Here is a 16,045-nt window from a genome sequence, read left to right as displayed (position 1 = left end):
CAAATCCCTCGGTACCATGGTTTTGTTTAGCAGTGCGCATCAGAGCGCAGCCAGAGGCCAGGTGGTGGGGCTAGGATGTAAATCCCATGCAAATCATCCTTCTGGATCTGTGTCCGGAACTGGTGATGCTGAAGGAGGCTTCAGGGTCACAGAGGAAACTGAGAACTCGCAGCCTGACACTGAAATCCCCAGCAAAACACAGGCTCTAGCTGCCTTCTTGGGGTTATTTGGAGCAGGATTGACACCAGGGCCCCACGTTTGGGGGTGACATTACTAAATCCGTTGCTGGCTGCAGTGCACATGTATGAGTTTGACGCTTCAGTGGAGGTGATGAAAAATGCAAACTGAATCTAGAAAGAGCAACAGATCTTAGGTCTGGAAAATGTAACTTCAAGGAGCTCTTCAGGGCTTCACAAACAAATTAAGCAGTAATTTGGTCTCAGCCTAAAAGCACCTGCAAGGGAAAGGGATTTCCAACAGCAAAAGGCTCTTTAAATTAGCAGAAAGAGGCATAATGGGATGTGGCAGTTAAATAGCAGCTAAGCAAATTCAGACAAGGATCAAGGCATGTGCTGTTAGTGTGGCATGAGCTTCTCTGCATCCTTCAGACTCCTGCAAGTCAAAGCTCCCTGTCTCTTTCTAAAAGGTATGCTCTAGCTCCAAGAGGAGTCACTGGTGTGATGAGTTTACTGACTGAGGCTATGTGGATCTTAAAGAATCCTTCTGGGCTTAAAATCTATTAAATCTATTTCTGCCTTTGATCTTCCTGGAAAGATCTGGGATAGACTGGCGGCATTATAGAGAGAGATTCACAACTTTTATAGTGAGATATTCACCACTTGGCACACACCAGGCAGTTTTATATGAAGAGATTTACAGACTCCTAAACTCTTCACTTCTTTTGATTCTGCCTTATTTATTAGCTCATGTGTTAAACAGTCAAACTGTAAGCACTCAGAGATAACAAGGTGCTGTAATAACAACGAGCATTGGTGTGTCAAGGACAAGACATATCAAATCAATGTTATTCCTAGTCTGACATTGAAATTAGCCTAGTGGGGAAAGAGTCACTGCTGCATGTGCCCCACCGCCTGCAGACTGCACAAGCTCCACTCTTGCTTATCTCAGGCTGGAGCTTTCCCAGTTGTCACTGGGAAAGTTCTTGCTTTCTGATCCCTGGGATGTCAGCTCTCAAATACTCATAGTCCAGGTTCCCTCTTGGTCCTCCACCCACCTGCCTCTGTTTCCAGCCCTCTGGAGGTTCCAGCTCCGGTTTCCCTTTCGGTGCCCTCCAGGTGCACATCAGCTCTGCCGGAGCATTAGCTCTGGCACAGCTCAGCCCAACCTGGTCACCCTCCCAGCCTGCCGCAGGAAGCCCGCCCTTCTCCTGGGGGTTGACTGCACAGACTGATACGGCACAAGTCCTTTGTGCAACTCCTGTATTCTTTCTGCTACTGTTTTTCTTGAGATGAACAGGAAACAAAACCCCCCAAACTTCTGAAGCCAAAATAGCAAAAATATAACTACTACATCTCATCTCCCACATAGTCCTGAGGAGCGAAGTGACACCTTCCCGGGCAGCGACCCCTGGGTAGAGGAGTGGCTGGCCGCGCTCTTCTACAAGAAGATCGTATCTTTACACAGGTGAATCATGTCCCCAGGCATCACTGCATTTGAGGACTGGTGACACCTTGTGCTACCTCCCAGTCAGCAGGATACACAGGACACACTGCCACCCTCACAAATTCAGAAGCATTCAGGTCGGGAGGGACCTCAGGAGGTCTCCAGTCCAACCTCCAGCTCCTAGGAGGGTCAGGCATGAGATCAGACCAGAGTGCTCAGGGCTTTATCCAGTCTCATCTAGAAAACCTCCAAGACTGGAGATCCCACAACCTCTCTGAGCCCCTGTTCCAGTGTCTGACTGTCCTTGTGGAGGAAAACAACTTCTTTATGTCAAGTTGGAACCTCCCCTGTTTCTCTTTATGATTGTTGTCTCTCATACTCCTGCTGCATAGCCCTGTAAAGAGCCCAGCTCCATCTTCCCAATAACCTCCTCTTAGGAGCTTGAAGGCTGGTGGCAGGTCCCACTGAAGCTGTCCCTTCTCCAGGCTAAACAAGCCCAGCTCCTTCAACCTCTCCCCACAGGGCAGGTGCTCCAGCCCTTGACTATCTTGGTGGCCTCTGCTGGACTCAGTACAATTTCTCAACATCTCAGTTCAGCCCTTGAACTGCCTTCTGCCTTTCTTCTATTAGGTCAAACTGGAACTCTCCCACACATTAACTGTGAGTGAAGACTTTTTACAATCTGTTTTTTATCACCTGGGGCAGCGAACAGAAGAGCTGATGCTCCTCTGAGCCAGCACCAGCCGTCATGTCCTTATCTTACTTATTATTTACTCCTTGAGAAGTTCCTTTCCTGTTTCCAGTCCACTGAAGTGTGTGGCATCACATAGCACCAGGGACTGGAGGTGAGAGGGCTTCACCCTCTTTATTTCCTCCTGCCTCCCAAAGCTTCTGTCACTAACACTTGCCTTGTGTTTCTTAATTAGCACATTCTGGCTTTGAGCTGCCTGCCTGTGTTGCAGCCCTTCTGGAGAAAATCTGCTAAAGCTGTATCCATTGTATGACAGGAAATACTGAACATTTAGGCCTCTTACTAGACTGACAGGTACTCTTACTCCATGGCATTACACAGAGTTTGAGTGTGATTAACACCCTAAGCCCCTATAGCCATCCTTGGCTTTACGGATCTCTCCTGAGGGAACCTACACGTGGTTGCCTTTCTTCAGACTTTTGTTGCAGATCTACATGACAAGTTCATGGCTGAGCTAAGCCAGGGGTTGTAAAGGTACTCCATGAGTGGGATGAGCACCAGGCTAAAAAATCACCCCAAAAGAGCAGTTATCAGTGGTTCATGGTCAGCTTCAGATGGCATTTCAGAGAAGCCTGTGGATCTCTCTTGGGGGGATTAATTTTTGCTCTCATTGGCATTTCAACTTCTGCATTCATTGCTTGGATGAGCTAGCAGAGGGTTCACTATAAAGTCTTGAGAGGGTCTGGTGGTATGGGGCATCATGAGATCTTTGAAAGACTTTGGATCAGATTCCCACGTGACCTTGAAACATTGGAGAGGTGGATTGAAATCAAGGAGGTGAATTCAGTAAAGACCTGCACAAAGTACCGAAAACATCTGTCAGGGCTGATTTTGGCTATCCTTGATCCTGCCTTGGTGCAGAGCTCGGATTAGATTCCTACAGTCCAGGGACTCAACATTACATTAATAATTCCCTCCCTGCCCTTGGTGCCTGACAAATAGTCCTAGGGCCCTCAGCTGTCTTACATGTGTTTGTGCATTGGCCATGCTAGTGTCACACAACTCCCAGACCTGGTCCAGGGCCTGCTGGAGCAACTCATCAAGGACTCCAGTGCAGTGTGATTTCAGCTGGAAGAGGAGCGAGAGTTTGACTTGTATTGTATTAGCAACAACAGCATCAAACCAGCTGGCCCCATAGGAAACATTGCATTTGTCTATAGTTAAATCAGGGGATGCTGGAATAAATCAGCTCTGTTTCAGGTTCTCTGCTGCTCTTGCTGGATTTCTGGCTGTCTGGCTCATTTACAGATTGTTGCTGGGGAAGTTAAATTACAAGCAATAACTGTTCACAGTGATCCAGACTACTTATGGATTTTATAGTGTAGGGAAAAACTGGCAGTGTTTCCCCAATTACCTTCTTCTCACCTTTGGAGCAAATGCATTTCTCACTTGGGGATTTTATGCATCTTTATGGCAAATAGGGTGTTAATGACAGTATAATTACTGGAATTAAATTTGGATTTAATTTTCTGAACACAAATGGCTCCTTTCTGTCTTCTGTTTCCTACTTGGTTGCCAGCTGTGAAAAATCTCTCTTCAGGATGTTTCCTGGTGCACAGGTGCTTGTGCAGTGCTGGACATGCAGTAACACATGAGTACAGCCACTTCTGGGCTGTGTTTCACCCTACTCTTGAATGATGCTGACTGTTCCCCCCAGGTGAAGGGGAAGAACATGATCAGCAAAGCCTGGTGAAAGAATCGTGTCTCCTTGGCATTAGTGGTGTCTACATCTCAGGACGCTTTACAAACAGGATCCACTCTGTTAACTGTTTTACAGGAGAAGCGGTGGGTTATRTGTAAGTGCTGAGACTTCCCTAAGGTCAGGAGTGCTCTATGGACTAGATCATCATGTCTTGGAAGAAGAGGTCCTGAGCTGCCCTACCTGTTCAAACTCCCTTCTAACAGAGCGCTCTCATTCCAGCCCCTGTGATTTTTTCTGCCTGTTCATCCTGTTCCCTTCTTTGTTTCTCTCTGTTGTGGAACAAAAGCAGATGACAGCTGATTTAGTCCAAACGACTGTTTAAAGTGCTTTTATTTCTATCAAGCAATTGTTTCCACTATTCCTCTAGATCAGTTTAGGCATCTCCTCAGCGCTGATGCAAAAGAACAATTTTGGTTATCATCCTGAGGGCTCCTGAAATATCATCAGATTCTTTTTCAGTCTTTATTGCTTCCTCCCAGACTTGCAGCCTGATGACATCCCTGTGGGTTCCAGGCAGTTCCTCACACCTGGACAATACCAAGAAGATCCATGCATGGACTCAGATCAGAATGGAAACAGGAGAGCCTGGGAAGAAGTCATCCCTCCTGAGATGATGATCTGACCGTACTGGGGACATCTGCAGCCAGAACTGGTGCCCAGATGTGGCAAGATCTCCGCTCTCTCCGCCAAGGAGATTTCTCCTCCAAGGGCAAACCAGGATGATCTCTGGCTGCTTGCCTGGCAGCTGCAGTGCATCGATGCCCTAACCACTTCCCTCTGTTCCACCTCCAGCAGCACAAAGAGTGGGGCAAGGATCAGGCCATGTTTGCTGGTGTGTGGAAGGGCAAGTTAAGCAGGCTATTTTCACCCTTCTGGGGCTGTATCTTGCTGTAAGCCTCAGTAAGGAGACAGGCTTTGTACCACAGTTGTTTTAATGTAGCTTATTAGCCCTCATTGTGTTAGGCACGTGCCCAGCTTCAGTTAACCTCTGCTAATAGGATCCTTCTAGTCCTTAAGTCTAACAATTAATTATCGAGTATCTGCTCCTGCCAGCTTGGCCACTATCTTGCTGAAGCTGTAGATTGCTGGTTCACCTTGTTCTGTTGGTGGTACTGGTGGGACTTGCTGAGTGATGGAGAGATTACTTTGGGAAGTGCTCACCTTAAGGAGCTTAATGGCTTCTATGTTGTTTTCTTCACAGCTTGCCTTTATTTTGCTATACTCTATTGCAGAGAAACTCCATTAGCTTCAGCAGCCAGCTGAGCAGATGGATTTAGCTGGTCTATGGCACTGAAGTAATTATGTTTCGGTACAACAGAGAGACAGCAAACACATAAAATTAATTCAGATGCAGCATCCTGGTCAGTGACTCAAAGCAAAGAGCAGTTCATGGAGGCCACCCTGGCTGCACTGTGACCGTGCTGTTGGCAGCATGGGTAGTCACTAGGAATATATCCCCTGGTTTCAGCAGATGATGTTGGATTGGCTTTTCCCATGTCCAGTTCCTTCTTTGGGTGTGTATTATCATCAGAGAGACTGATTACTGTTCGCATCTCTCTTCTGCTTCTGTTATAATTAAAACAGCAATATATGCATGAAGCAATTAGATTTTAATAATACTTTTCTAAACAGGATGTCAAGGAGCTTAGTAAAAGGACTTGGACTGGAGCCAGATCAGCATCTTAAGACTGGATTGTCATTAAAATGACTGCCTCCCGCCTGGACAGCTTAGCCTGAGCACAGGCTCTAAATCTGCTTTTTTAGTCAGGCTGCACCTCATCTTCTTCTGCAGACAGTACCCACGAGACCCCCGTGCTCCTGGGAGTTGCAGGAGCAGAGTGGGACATTGTTAGGGACAGCTCGGACAGCTCTGTGGCACCTGTGGACTCTGGGTCTGCTGGTGGGACAGGAGCATCCCCATGCCCATGCCCATGCTCATCCTCATCCCCATTGCCATCGCTGTGTGCCAGGGAGCCAATATTCAGGTCTGCCTGTTCTGGGTTGTTTCCCATAGAGGAGGCAGTTGCTAACCAGGTTGGGGTTTCCCAGAAGAAAGCGAGGTGCTGCACGAGCGTCTGCGCTCTAGAAGAGCATCTCTGAGCTCCCTCCCCAGCCCCGCTCTCCAGCACATCACTGGCTTTCTCCTGCCTTGGTTTATCCTGTATCCTGCAGCCCTCGGGCCTGCATTGCAGTCACTCCAAGGCAAATCCTTTTCTTCTCCAAATATCTCTTACTCAGACCCTTATGTGGAGCTATTGGGTGCCTGTTGAACATGAATGGGGAGGGCATAAGACAGCCCCAACATCACTGCAGGCTGCATGGACATGCCAACAGGCAGCAATGAGCATCTTCCACCGAACAGCACCATGCCCAGGATATCTTCAGGAAAGGATTGATGCCAGCATAGCTGCTAACCAGGAGCTTACAGAGCAAAGGGGTACCGCGGTGGGCTACAGCAGAGCCTTGCCTCTCTCTGGGTCAGGACGTGATTTCTCAGCTGCTGTAAGAGGGTCAGATCCTGGGGAAAAGCAGCCCTTCTAGCTGCAGGATTTCCCATGCTCTTGTCTTGTGGTCAGCTTCTTGCTGATCCTTTTTAAGCCTTGATTTGCATGCTGCATCATAACTCAGTCCTTGATTAAGTGATTTAGCACGACTTCCCACATAGTCCAGAGTAATAGTGTATCTAGTTTTCAGGCCTGGGAGGATTTGTGTGGCATTTGTAATTTGCCTGGCTGTTTCCTGTGCAGCAGGCAAAGAGATTCTGTGCAAGCCATTTAATTTGTGGCAAATTGGGTGCACGGTCTGAAATAAACAGGATGCACTTCAATGAGGGCAGAGGCAAAGTACGAGAGGAAGAAAAGGAAATGGGAATAATTGGCTAGAGAGGTTTGCAGAAGATCTCAAACACTAGCCAGCAGTGCCCTGCCATAGCAGAAGAACCAGGTGTTAGATCAGGATTGTGAACGAGAGGTGTAAGTAGGATGCATGAGCTGATCCTTCTGCACTGCTGAGCGGCGTGAAGGCCTCAGCTCCAATTTGGGGCACCGTGCTGAAAGATGTGACAAGCAGGAGAGCAGCGAGGACAACACRGCCAGCCGAGAGGCTGGAAGCAGCAAGGTGCAGAGAGACATGAGCCCCGGCTCTAGGGAGGTGCCAGGCTGGTGGGGTGAGGAAGGCAGCACCTTGAGGTTGTAAGACAGCAGTGTGAGGCTTAGGGCAAAGGTTTTAGCAGGGGTGAGGGAGAAGCGGTGGTAGCCATCAGGGGGTGGGCTGGCATCACGGAAGGTTTTTTAAAGAGATGGCCATGCAGGTGATGGGAGTGGAGCGTGAAAATCCACTGCTCAGGGCATGTTGTGCCAGGCACCCCAAGGACCAGGTCAAGCACTAGACAAGCATCTGTCAGAAGCAATTTAAAACTGGCTCCTGCCATGGACCAGGGCAGAGTAATGGATGCTTGAGGGCCTCTCCTAGCTGTGCTTTAAATGACGCTGTGATTTAAATGAAACCTACACACTAGAATGTGTTGTTCATGCAGTTGAAATATCTAGTGATATTTCTGGAGCATCCCTGAGTTCAAGTGCAGTCAYAGAGAACAGGAGAGCGCGAGTACTGTGGCCTGACGTTAAATTGCAAACTGAACTCTTTCAGTAAGCACAACAGTATCATCAATTGTAATACATCTTTCATGCCATTGGCATTTAGTGTTATTAACTATATGGCATCTGGGAGCATAGACTTTTATTTTCACTTCTATTCATAGCAAAACTCTGCTTCCTGTATGCTTGTATTTACCCGAAGAGAAGTATATTCTCACACTTCCATGTCAGTAGCAAAAAAGAAGTGTTCTACGCAAATGTTTTTATATTTAAAACCTGGTATGGCAAAAGTTTTAAAGAAAATGCAGTGTTAAGAAAGACACAACAGTTGAACTTTCTTAAGGCAGTTAAAAGGTGATCAGAGGTGATATATGGTGGTTCAAGAAAGAAGTATTGCAAAACAAAGTACAACTTTTTAAAATATACTGCTCATTCCACTGTGAAGGATTTCTCATGAGATGTTACTCCATGTAGAGATACGGTAGCACTAAAGTATTGCTGGAGCTGCATTTCCAAGTCCACGTTTAGTTGCTTTTATTAAACTCTAATCCGTAACGGCTTACTGAGCTGTCATACAATGAAACTGATGTAAACCTAAAATAAGAAAAAAATAAGAGATGCTGAGCRATAAAGAAATGGCGCCTGAAAGCTGACGGTGCTGCCTGCCACCTGGCAGGCAGGGCTGCAGCTCAAGACCGCCGCGGTTCCTCTGCGCCGTGGGGCRGGCTCCGTGACTTCGTCCCTTTGGAGGGGACTGATGTTCGTGARCGCGGGTGCTGTGCCTGCCCGGGCCGCTCGCTGCGGGGGGGTCGCAGCCCTAGCCAACGTGCCGCAGGTGTGGCTCCTCTTGGGAGGCCCAAGAGCCAGGGGAGCCTGCGCCGCTGCTGCCTTCCTGCCTCCCTGCTGCTTGTGTTTGGGAGGTCCCACGGCTAAAACGACAGGGACTAATGCCCCCACCGGATTTTACATTTTATGCCGTTATAGTATGCAACATGTGGGCAGGCTTTTGGTAAGAAGGCTTTCCACTAATAGCTAATTGAAGTAATCGATCCCACCCAGAAGAGACACRCTACACTGCAGTTTGGCAGGTCTGAACCCAGCAGGGCTGGATCCGGGGTCTGAGGGCRGTGGGTGATGCACTGCCTGTCCCCCCCCAGGCAAAAAGCATCCTTTCCCTCTGCCATTCATCGAGCGAGGCAACCCTAAGCAAAGGGGTGGACGAGCTGTGCTTAGTGGGGAAGCACACACGTGCACGCGCACACACCGCCACCGGGTCTCCCTGGGCTGGAAGCAAAACCTTTAGGGCTTTCTACTCCCCTCCAGCCCTTTTACGCAGCCTGAAGAGCTCAGGGGAGGGTAGTTATGCTRCGCACAGAGCACACAATGAATTTTCTCAGCGCTTACTGCTAAATGTGTGAACTGATATGACTGATAATCAATTCCATGAGCCTTGTGAGTGTTATCGTCTCACCCAGCTGCCCTCTTCGAAGCGGCTGCTGTTGGCTATTCTCAGTGACAGAGGGTAATGATGCCCGGAGGCAATGCTGGATTTTATGAAAATCCCCTCTCCGCACACACACACATATACACGCTGCTTGCAGTTAGAGTGCAGCCAAAGTGTCTCCAGGGCTGGCAAAACCCAGCCTGGTTTAATCCRGGAGAAGAGAGCCTGTTGCTCAGCCTTCCTAATCACAGTTGCTCGCAGTGTCAGTGCAGGGCAGAGTTAAGGTTATTTGCTCAGCTGGTCCATTCCAGACTTTAATGTCTTTGAATAACTTTCACATGCAGCCTTAACTTTAAAGGCTGTGGTTTGGACATATTTGAACTGAGGGTCACTACCACATCCCCGTTTTGAACCCTTAAGTGACTGATGCGGAAAAGGCAGAAGAGGGAGGTTTCACACCCAGGTGACTCAAGGACACAGCTTAATCCTCATGGTGCGTGTCCGGCTTGGCCGGGCTGGAGCAGCGCACGCACAGGCGGTGCAGCATGCCCCATCTCTGCGTTTGCTGCAGGGGGGCTTCCTGGACAGATTAAGCAGCTCGAGACACATTTCCGACTCTCTTTAGGGACTGTTTCAAATATGTTTGGTGTTTTTTTGCTGTTGGCAGTGGTGATAAATTCAGATTGAATTAAAGTGTCATTATAATGCCCAGCCGGGAGGAGCTGCATGAACCGCCCCAGGCGCTGTCTGTGCTTGGTTTCGCCATGCTCACTCAAGTTTTCATGCACGACTGCTAAATTTGGACTTCTTACGGCTATATTTAGGTGCCTAAATTAGTGGTGTGTAAGAGACATTGCTCAAGGCTCTGAAGTTAGCAAGAGGAGAGAGCATTCAGCGTGGCTGGAAGCCAAACCTCTTCTTCAGCTGCACGAATAGAGAAGTTCAGTGCTAAGCCTTTATTAGACATGAGGTAACCATGGTCTTGCCCGTCCTGTGCCTTGCAGTGCCCACCGGCACGATCCCCGCGTTCCCCATGCTGGGGGCCACTGCGGCCAGGCTATGCACTGTATCCGGTGTGGGACAGGCTAAGCAGGTAGCATTAAGTGTTTAGCAGATACACGCGCTCAGCCAGGGTGTACAGCTGGATCAGGCCAGCTAGCAAGTGCCTTTTGAGGGCAGGCCCTTCACCAGAGATCCTCGTTGGGCTGCGTCTTGAGCGAGCAGAACCGCAGCAGCTGTACCGGCGTTTTCCCACCCCGTGTCTAATGCTCCTAATCTTGTTACAGCTGGCAGCTCTTCTTCCACCAGAATCTGGCGCTGCTGACGGTTCATTAAATCCTGCTAGCACAACTTGCCACATCATGCTTTGGCTGCTCACTGCTTAATATTTCCCAAGCGCCTTGCTAAGGGTCAGTACAGATCATGCCGCGGCCCTGAGTAAAAAAGCAAGAGCTCCTAGGTTGGCTGAACCAAACTCCTCCTTGACCTGGCTTTGCTGGAGCCAGAAGAAACACATGGGGAAGGGTTTGGCTTCTCCTGTGTGAATATTTTTGCATGGACAAAAAACACTGTAAAGGAGGCGAGCATGAATATGGGATCCCAACCTGTCTCTGGCAAAGAGCAGACATGGATCTGTGGCAACGGCTTTCTTTCCGTACGACCATGGGTGAGGATTTGACCTTTCTGTGGGCTATCAGCTGCTGTTGGAGCCTGGCCTTTCCAGCAAATGATCTCTCCCCTCTCGCATGGGTGTTTCTAAGCCAGTCCGCGCTGCGGCACACCGCACACGAGTACCTGCTGTTTAGATAGAGGAAACATCTGCCCAGACCTCCTGGGTTTCAGTGGTCTATACACTTCTGATAGTCCCAGCGCCTGCCAGGTCTGATCCGATTTTTATGCACCTCCTGACAGTCGGATGTCACCGATCCTTGCTCCCATGCTTTATTGGCACAGTGTGTGCTGCCAAGCTAGAGCGAGCAGGCTGGCCCATTGGGATGTCTTTGCTGGTTCCAGTGGCTTTACTGGGAGCCTCCAGTGAGCAACAGCAGGTCACACAGGGAGTCTGCTTAGACCTGGGACCATGAGACCTGTCTTTCCAGCCTGTGCCCTGACACAGCCTGATACAGATGCTAGTAGAGGTCTGAGCCAAATATGTGAGCTACAGTAAGGAGAGGTATTTTCCCTGAATAGCACCAGCTTTAGCTGGAGATAGACAAACAAGCATCCATGGAGTCAGTGTCTGGCTTATCCAGTGCCTTGGCGTGGAAAGTGGAAAGCCCCAAGATCCTGTGTGGTTGCTGATGCCTGAATGACCCAACCATCCCCTGGGCTTTTCTGCAGGTTTCATTCCCTGCCAGCAGAACATTTCCTGCGYCATTTATTTCCAAACAGTAGCAAAATACGCCTAAATCCTTATCTCTAGTCTGTCAGCTAATTCTTCTGTGGGCCAGGAGCAACACTGTCAAATCAGGCTGTGAGTGTAACTCCAGGCTCTCGGTGGCTGATAAGCTCAWTGCTGCTGTATGTAAATGGGCTTCTTGAGAGCCCGAAAGTGGTCCTAGTACAGACATCATTTCCAGCTTAGCATTCAGCCGGCCTCGGCTCCTCTGTGGGGTGTCAAGGCTCAGAGCATGCTCCRGGTTCACCCGCAATGTAACAGCATTGGGTTGCAATAGGAATGGGGGGGGGGGGGATAGGTTTTGGAAGGCTTCAGAGCTGCAGGTCATGTTGCACCTACTTGATTCGTATTTGTTTGGTGGTCCACGGAGTCGGTGTGAAAAATCTTATTGTATTCACAATAAAGTTTGGGTCTGTTCGGTCTTTCCATCAGAAATGACCCAGGGAAGTCTCGTCTTTGCCTTCATTCATTGAATTCCCTGGTCCCGTCAYTGGTGTGTTTTGCTAATGGAGGAGCCCTCACTCTCGGGGTCTTCACCTTGACCAGCCTTGGTCCTGAGCAGGGTAGGAAGGAAGAAGGTGAGGTCTTCTCCAGCCTCAGCTATTGCTGGGCACCAGGCACAGCCCCGCTCTCAGAAATGGCTAGGAGCCTCCCTCTTACTGAAAGAAGGGGACAGGGGGCTAGCCTCCGGTGTGCTGGGTTTACCAAGGGATTTAGGCAACTAAAAAAGCAAAGAACCTGTGAAGTCCTGGCAACTGCATGCCTCTTCCCATTGAATATAATAAGGAGACATCTGGGAGTTTTAGACAGCTATGTTGGTGTCTTCTTGAAGCTCCTCATCCTCTTCTAAATTGGCCTGTAAAAGCTTAAACCCCCTTTGCATGGGAAGCCGGCATCCTAAGTCACTGGGATGCTTTGTAAAGGGGGTCAGATCATGCAGCTGTGCCTAGAAATCGCATCCTGCTGGGAACAGCAGGCTCTGGGAGCGTCCTCGGCATGAGGGAGTCCCTCAGGGCAGAGCCAGGCCTGTGCCCCTCGGCCAGGACTCGGCAGGAGAGAAAGGGCCCAGTCCTCCTCCCGGGAAGTTAGGGGGAATTTTCCATCAATATCCTTGCCAGCATGGTTGATACTCTTGCTGCTTTAAAGCATAAACATGTTTTGTTTTGTTTAATCCAAACCTTACAGCAGATGTTTTATGATTATTCCACCAACAGGGAAAAAAATGGGTTGCTGAAAAGTGTCAGCATCATGGGTTTTATGGGAAGGTTTTATTAACTTGGCGTTTTACTGCTCAGCAAGGGCGGGGGGAAGGCATCAGCCAAGAAGCAGTGAATCCAGTTTAAATGACTCCCATATTACGGATGTGGAGATCCTTATCTGCCAGTTTGTGGAGCGCTGGGCTGGGGCTCTCAGGGCAGCGGATCYGGGGTCTTCAAACAGCCCGTCCTCCTCCTTCCCTGTGGCTCCAGCTCGGTCGTCCTCTGCCTGCCACTTTGCTTTCAGYGTCAGTACTCGCACTGGGTCTGAGGTGACAGTCAAGGGTCCTGCAGCAGCTGTGCCCACACTGCCTATAGGGCCAGGAGCCAGTGGTTCCCCCCACACACACACCCCGTGCCTCAGTTTCCCTGCCCGAGCCTGAGCGTGGGGCAATGCAAGGCAGCGGGGGGCTTGGCTGGAGGGCCAGCCCTGGGCCGATGTGCGTAGGGAGTCTCGGCCCCCTCTCGCCTCCCCTGGGTCCTGCCCCGTCAGCGGGGCAGAGTCTGTCCCCGTGCGGAGCTGGTGAYGCCCCGGCCGTCCCCAGCCAGGCGCTTTCCTGACACTTTCCTCCTCGCTGCTTCAGCTGAGAGCGTTTCGCCCTCTCGCTGGGAACGCTTAGAGAGCAAAATCGATGCGAATGTTGCTGCGAGTAGCTCCGGTACCTGTTCGATCACCTCCTCGGGGACAGTCCTTCCGCGTAAGCTCAGCTCTGCATCTGTCAGCGCCGTTTTGGGGGGGGGGGGGGATGCTTTGCACCGGCTCCCTTTCGCCTCCCGACCAGCCCACGTGGATGGGGCGCGAGCGGGGAGGCAGGCAGAGGAAGGGCTCTGCTCCACCCCGCGCGGCAGCGCCCGGCGAGCGCGATTTCGGCTCCGCCGCTGGGTGCCTGGCGGCGGTGGCCAACAGCCGGGAGAGTGGCGAGGAGGCCGCGCGCGGGGCCGAGGCTGCCCTGCACCCCGAGCAACCTGGGGAATTGCAGACAGCAGGGAGATTGCCTCCTCGGAGGCCCGGCRCGGCTGAATCCCGTTGGTTTGTGTGAAGCCCCGGCGTGCGCTGAAGCAGGCGCCGAGGGGCCGTGTCCGCCTTGCCGCCAGCCGGCGCGCATCGGCCCTGCCGGCTCGGCTCGGCCCCGGCACGCTCGCCCTGGTGAAAGCAGATGCAGAAAGGGAGGGAAACAGCTCTCTGTTCCCGTGCCCCCCCCCCCCCCAAGGATGTTACAGTTTTCCTTCTCTGTGTCATGCTGCTGCTAAATTGGAGGCTCCGGGTTGATTACRGCTCATTACCTCCTTGTGCGTGACTTTGTTCCGGGATGCTCAGAGGCAGCGAAGGAGCCGAGCTGGGAAGGTCGGGGGTTTAGGGCAGCTGGGGGGCTCGGAGCTGAGCCTGGCTTGCGGCCAGTAACCTCAGTAAGGCTCGGGCATGGCCTGGCGTTGATACCTGGAGGCTCAGCTGGGACCCTCACTGCCGCTACCCATGGAGGGAGCTAAGGGCATGGGACCAAGGCTGGCAGGAGGGAGGAGGGGGGGAGGGAGGAGGGGGGGAGGGACCCCTTCGGCATCTTCCCTTTCCCGGGAGAGAGCAGCACGGCAGAGCAGTCGCCTCCTTAGCGTACCCTGTGCCCGATGCTGTGGGCGACGCAGGGCGACACAGGGAGGGTTTCGAATGCTGTCAGACAGCGAAGCAGCTTTCCCGGAGAAATAGCTGGGTCCTGAAATACCCCGAGCAGCTGTGTTTATCTGAACGCGCTCGTTGAGGGAGATGCTCAGCTGTGACGTGGGCCGTTAGTATAAACATCGCTCCTCGGGCCCAGCCCGGAGCCACCAAGGGCATTGCTCCGTTAACGGAGTCGACGCAAGCCRGCACCTTCCCCGTGTGTAACCTGTGGGCTTGGGAAGTAAAAGCAACCCTGGTCCGTGCCAGGGCTATCATTTCAAATCGGAGGTGTTTCCAAACACCGCAGCTCAAACCAGGGCTGCTCTCGCCCCCAGACCTGTCCTCCACAGCTGCGGGAAACCTCTGCTCTGTCGGGACCGTGCTGGGGCAGGGGAGCAGCCGGCGCCACGTGTCCGTTCGCTTCCACCTACCCGTGCCGGCTCCCAGCATTGCCATAGCTGGAAAGGCGGGGGGGGGGGGGGGGCTGAACTCCTGCTGACCTCAGCGCACCCCAGCTTTGCTAGAGAAACCTAGAGGAATCTCCGCAGCTCAGTGCGCAACTTTCTCTTTGTCGTGCCCTGGTGGTTTTTTCCAGCGCCGGAGGAAGAAGCACATTTGTAATTGCTGCACCCCGAGGCTGTTAGAGGATCTGGTGCAGTGAGAGGGGAACCGATGTTTTCCAGGCAGGGAGAGTAAAAGGGCAGCAGCCTCCTTGCTCAGGCGCCGTGTGCCCCGCTCCCTGGGCCTCCCGAGAGCGTCTCCCGCGCAGAGGCCGGGCTCCTGCGGTGCACTGCCGCGGGGATGCCGAGGGGCAGCAGGCAGAGCGGCTCTCCGCGGGCTGCAGCTGAGCTGGTTTGGTGATGCTCCCCCCCCGCTGCGCCCTGGGGCTCAGGGACCCGCTGCCGCCTCTCCAGAGGCAGCGTCCCCGACTGCCCGGCTCCCCCAGGGCACTGGCCCTCCCGCTCGCCTGTGCACAGGCGGCACCTGCTTTCTGCGGTGCTCGCACCCAGTCCCCAAGCTCAGATCAGAGCRATGTGCTGGTGCTGCAGCCACCCGGCCGGCGGGACACGCTCTTCCCAAAGCACTAGGTGGGATGGGCACCCTTCACTGGGGCTCCCCCCCCCAGGCCTGTGAGCATCGCTCCCGCAGCTCCTAAGCAAGCAAGGACCGAGCCGGACAGGCGTATTTCCCCTGTGCCAAGTGATTTCTCCTAAGACAGCCGGCAGTTTGCTCTGGCACCCTGGGAAGGAGCCCCTGGGAGGGGGCACTTTGGGCACAGGCAGATGCCTCCCCCTCCGGATCTGCCCTCAAGGAGGGCCGTGAGCCAGGACACGGCATCCTCCGGCATCCTTCCCCCACGCGGGCCCTGTGCCAGGCTCCCCCCGCCCCTGCCTGCGGTCCTCCCCGCTAACCGCTCTGCCTCGCTTGCTCTCTCCGCAGGAGAAGAAAGGCCAGGAGGTTAAGAAGGGCCCCGAGGTGGAAATCGCAAAGCTGGACAAGCTGCTTAACCTGGTGCGAGAGCCGGCCGGCCAGGCGGGGAAGTGAGCGGCGGGAGGCGGGCAGCTCCTGCGGCCGAGCGGGACGCCTGGCCCCGCCGGGCCGGGCAAACAAGCCCTCCTTT

General features: G+C 52.4%; 1 protein-coding gene across 1 annotated transcript in view; it reads left to right on the top strand.

Annotated features, from left to right (window-relative positions):
- Positions 1-15,997, top strand: part of DNAI1 (dynein axonemal intermediate chain 1) — a 145,136-nt gene extending 129,139 nt beyond the window's left edge. The window contains exon 20 of the mRNA XM_026083736.1: positions 15,865-15,997. Coding sequence (XP_025939521.1) covers positions 15,865-15,969 — 105 coding nt within the window. The 3' untranslated portion in view covers positions 15,970-15,997. The remainder of the gene's footprint in view (positions 1-15,864) is intronic.
- The last annotated feature ends 48 nt before the right edge of the window (positions 15,998-16,045 follow it).

This window comes from Apteryx rowi, unplaced genomic scaffold, assembly GCF_003343035.1.
Source record: "Apteryx rowi isolate R43461 unplaced genomic scaffold, aptRow1 scaffold_612, whole genome shotgun sequence".
NCBI lineage: Eukaryota > Metazoa > Chordata > Aves > Apterygiformes > Apterygidae > Apteryx > Apteryx rowi.
Note: the sequence above shows the minus strand (reverse complement) of the source record. Positions and strands in the feature narration are given on the sequence as shown.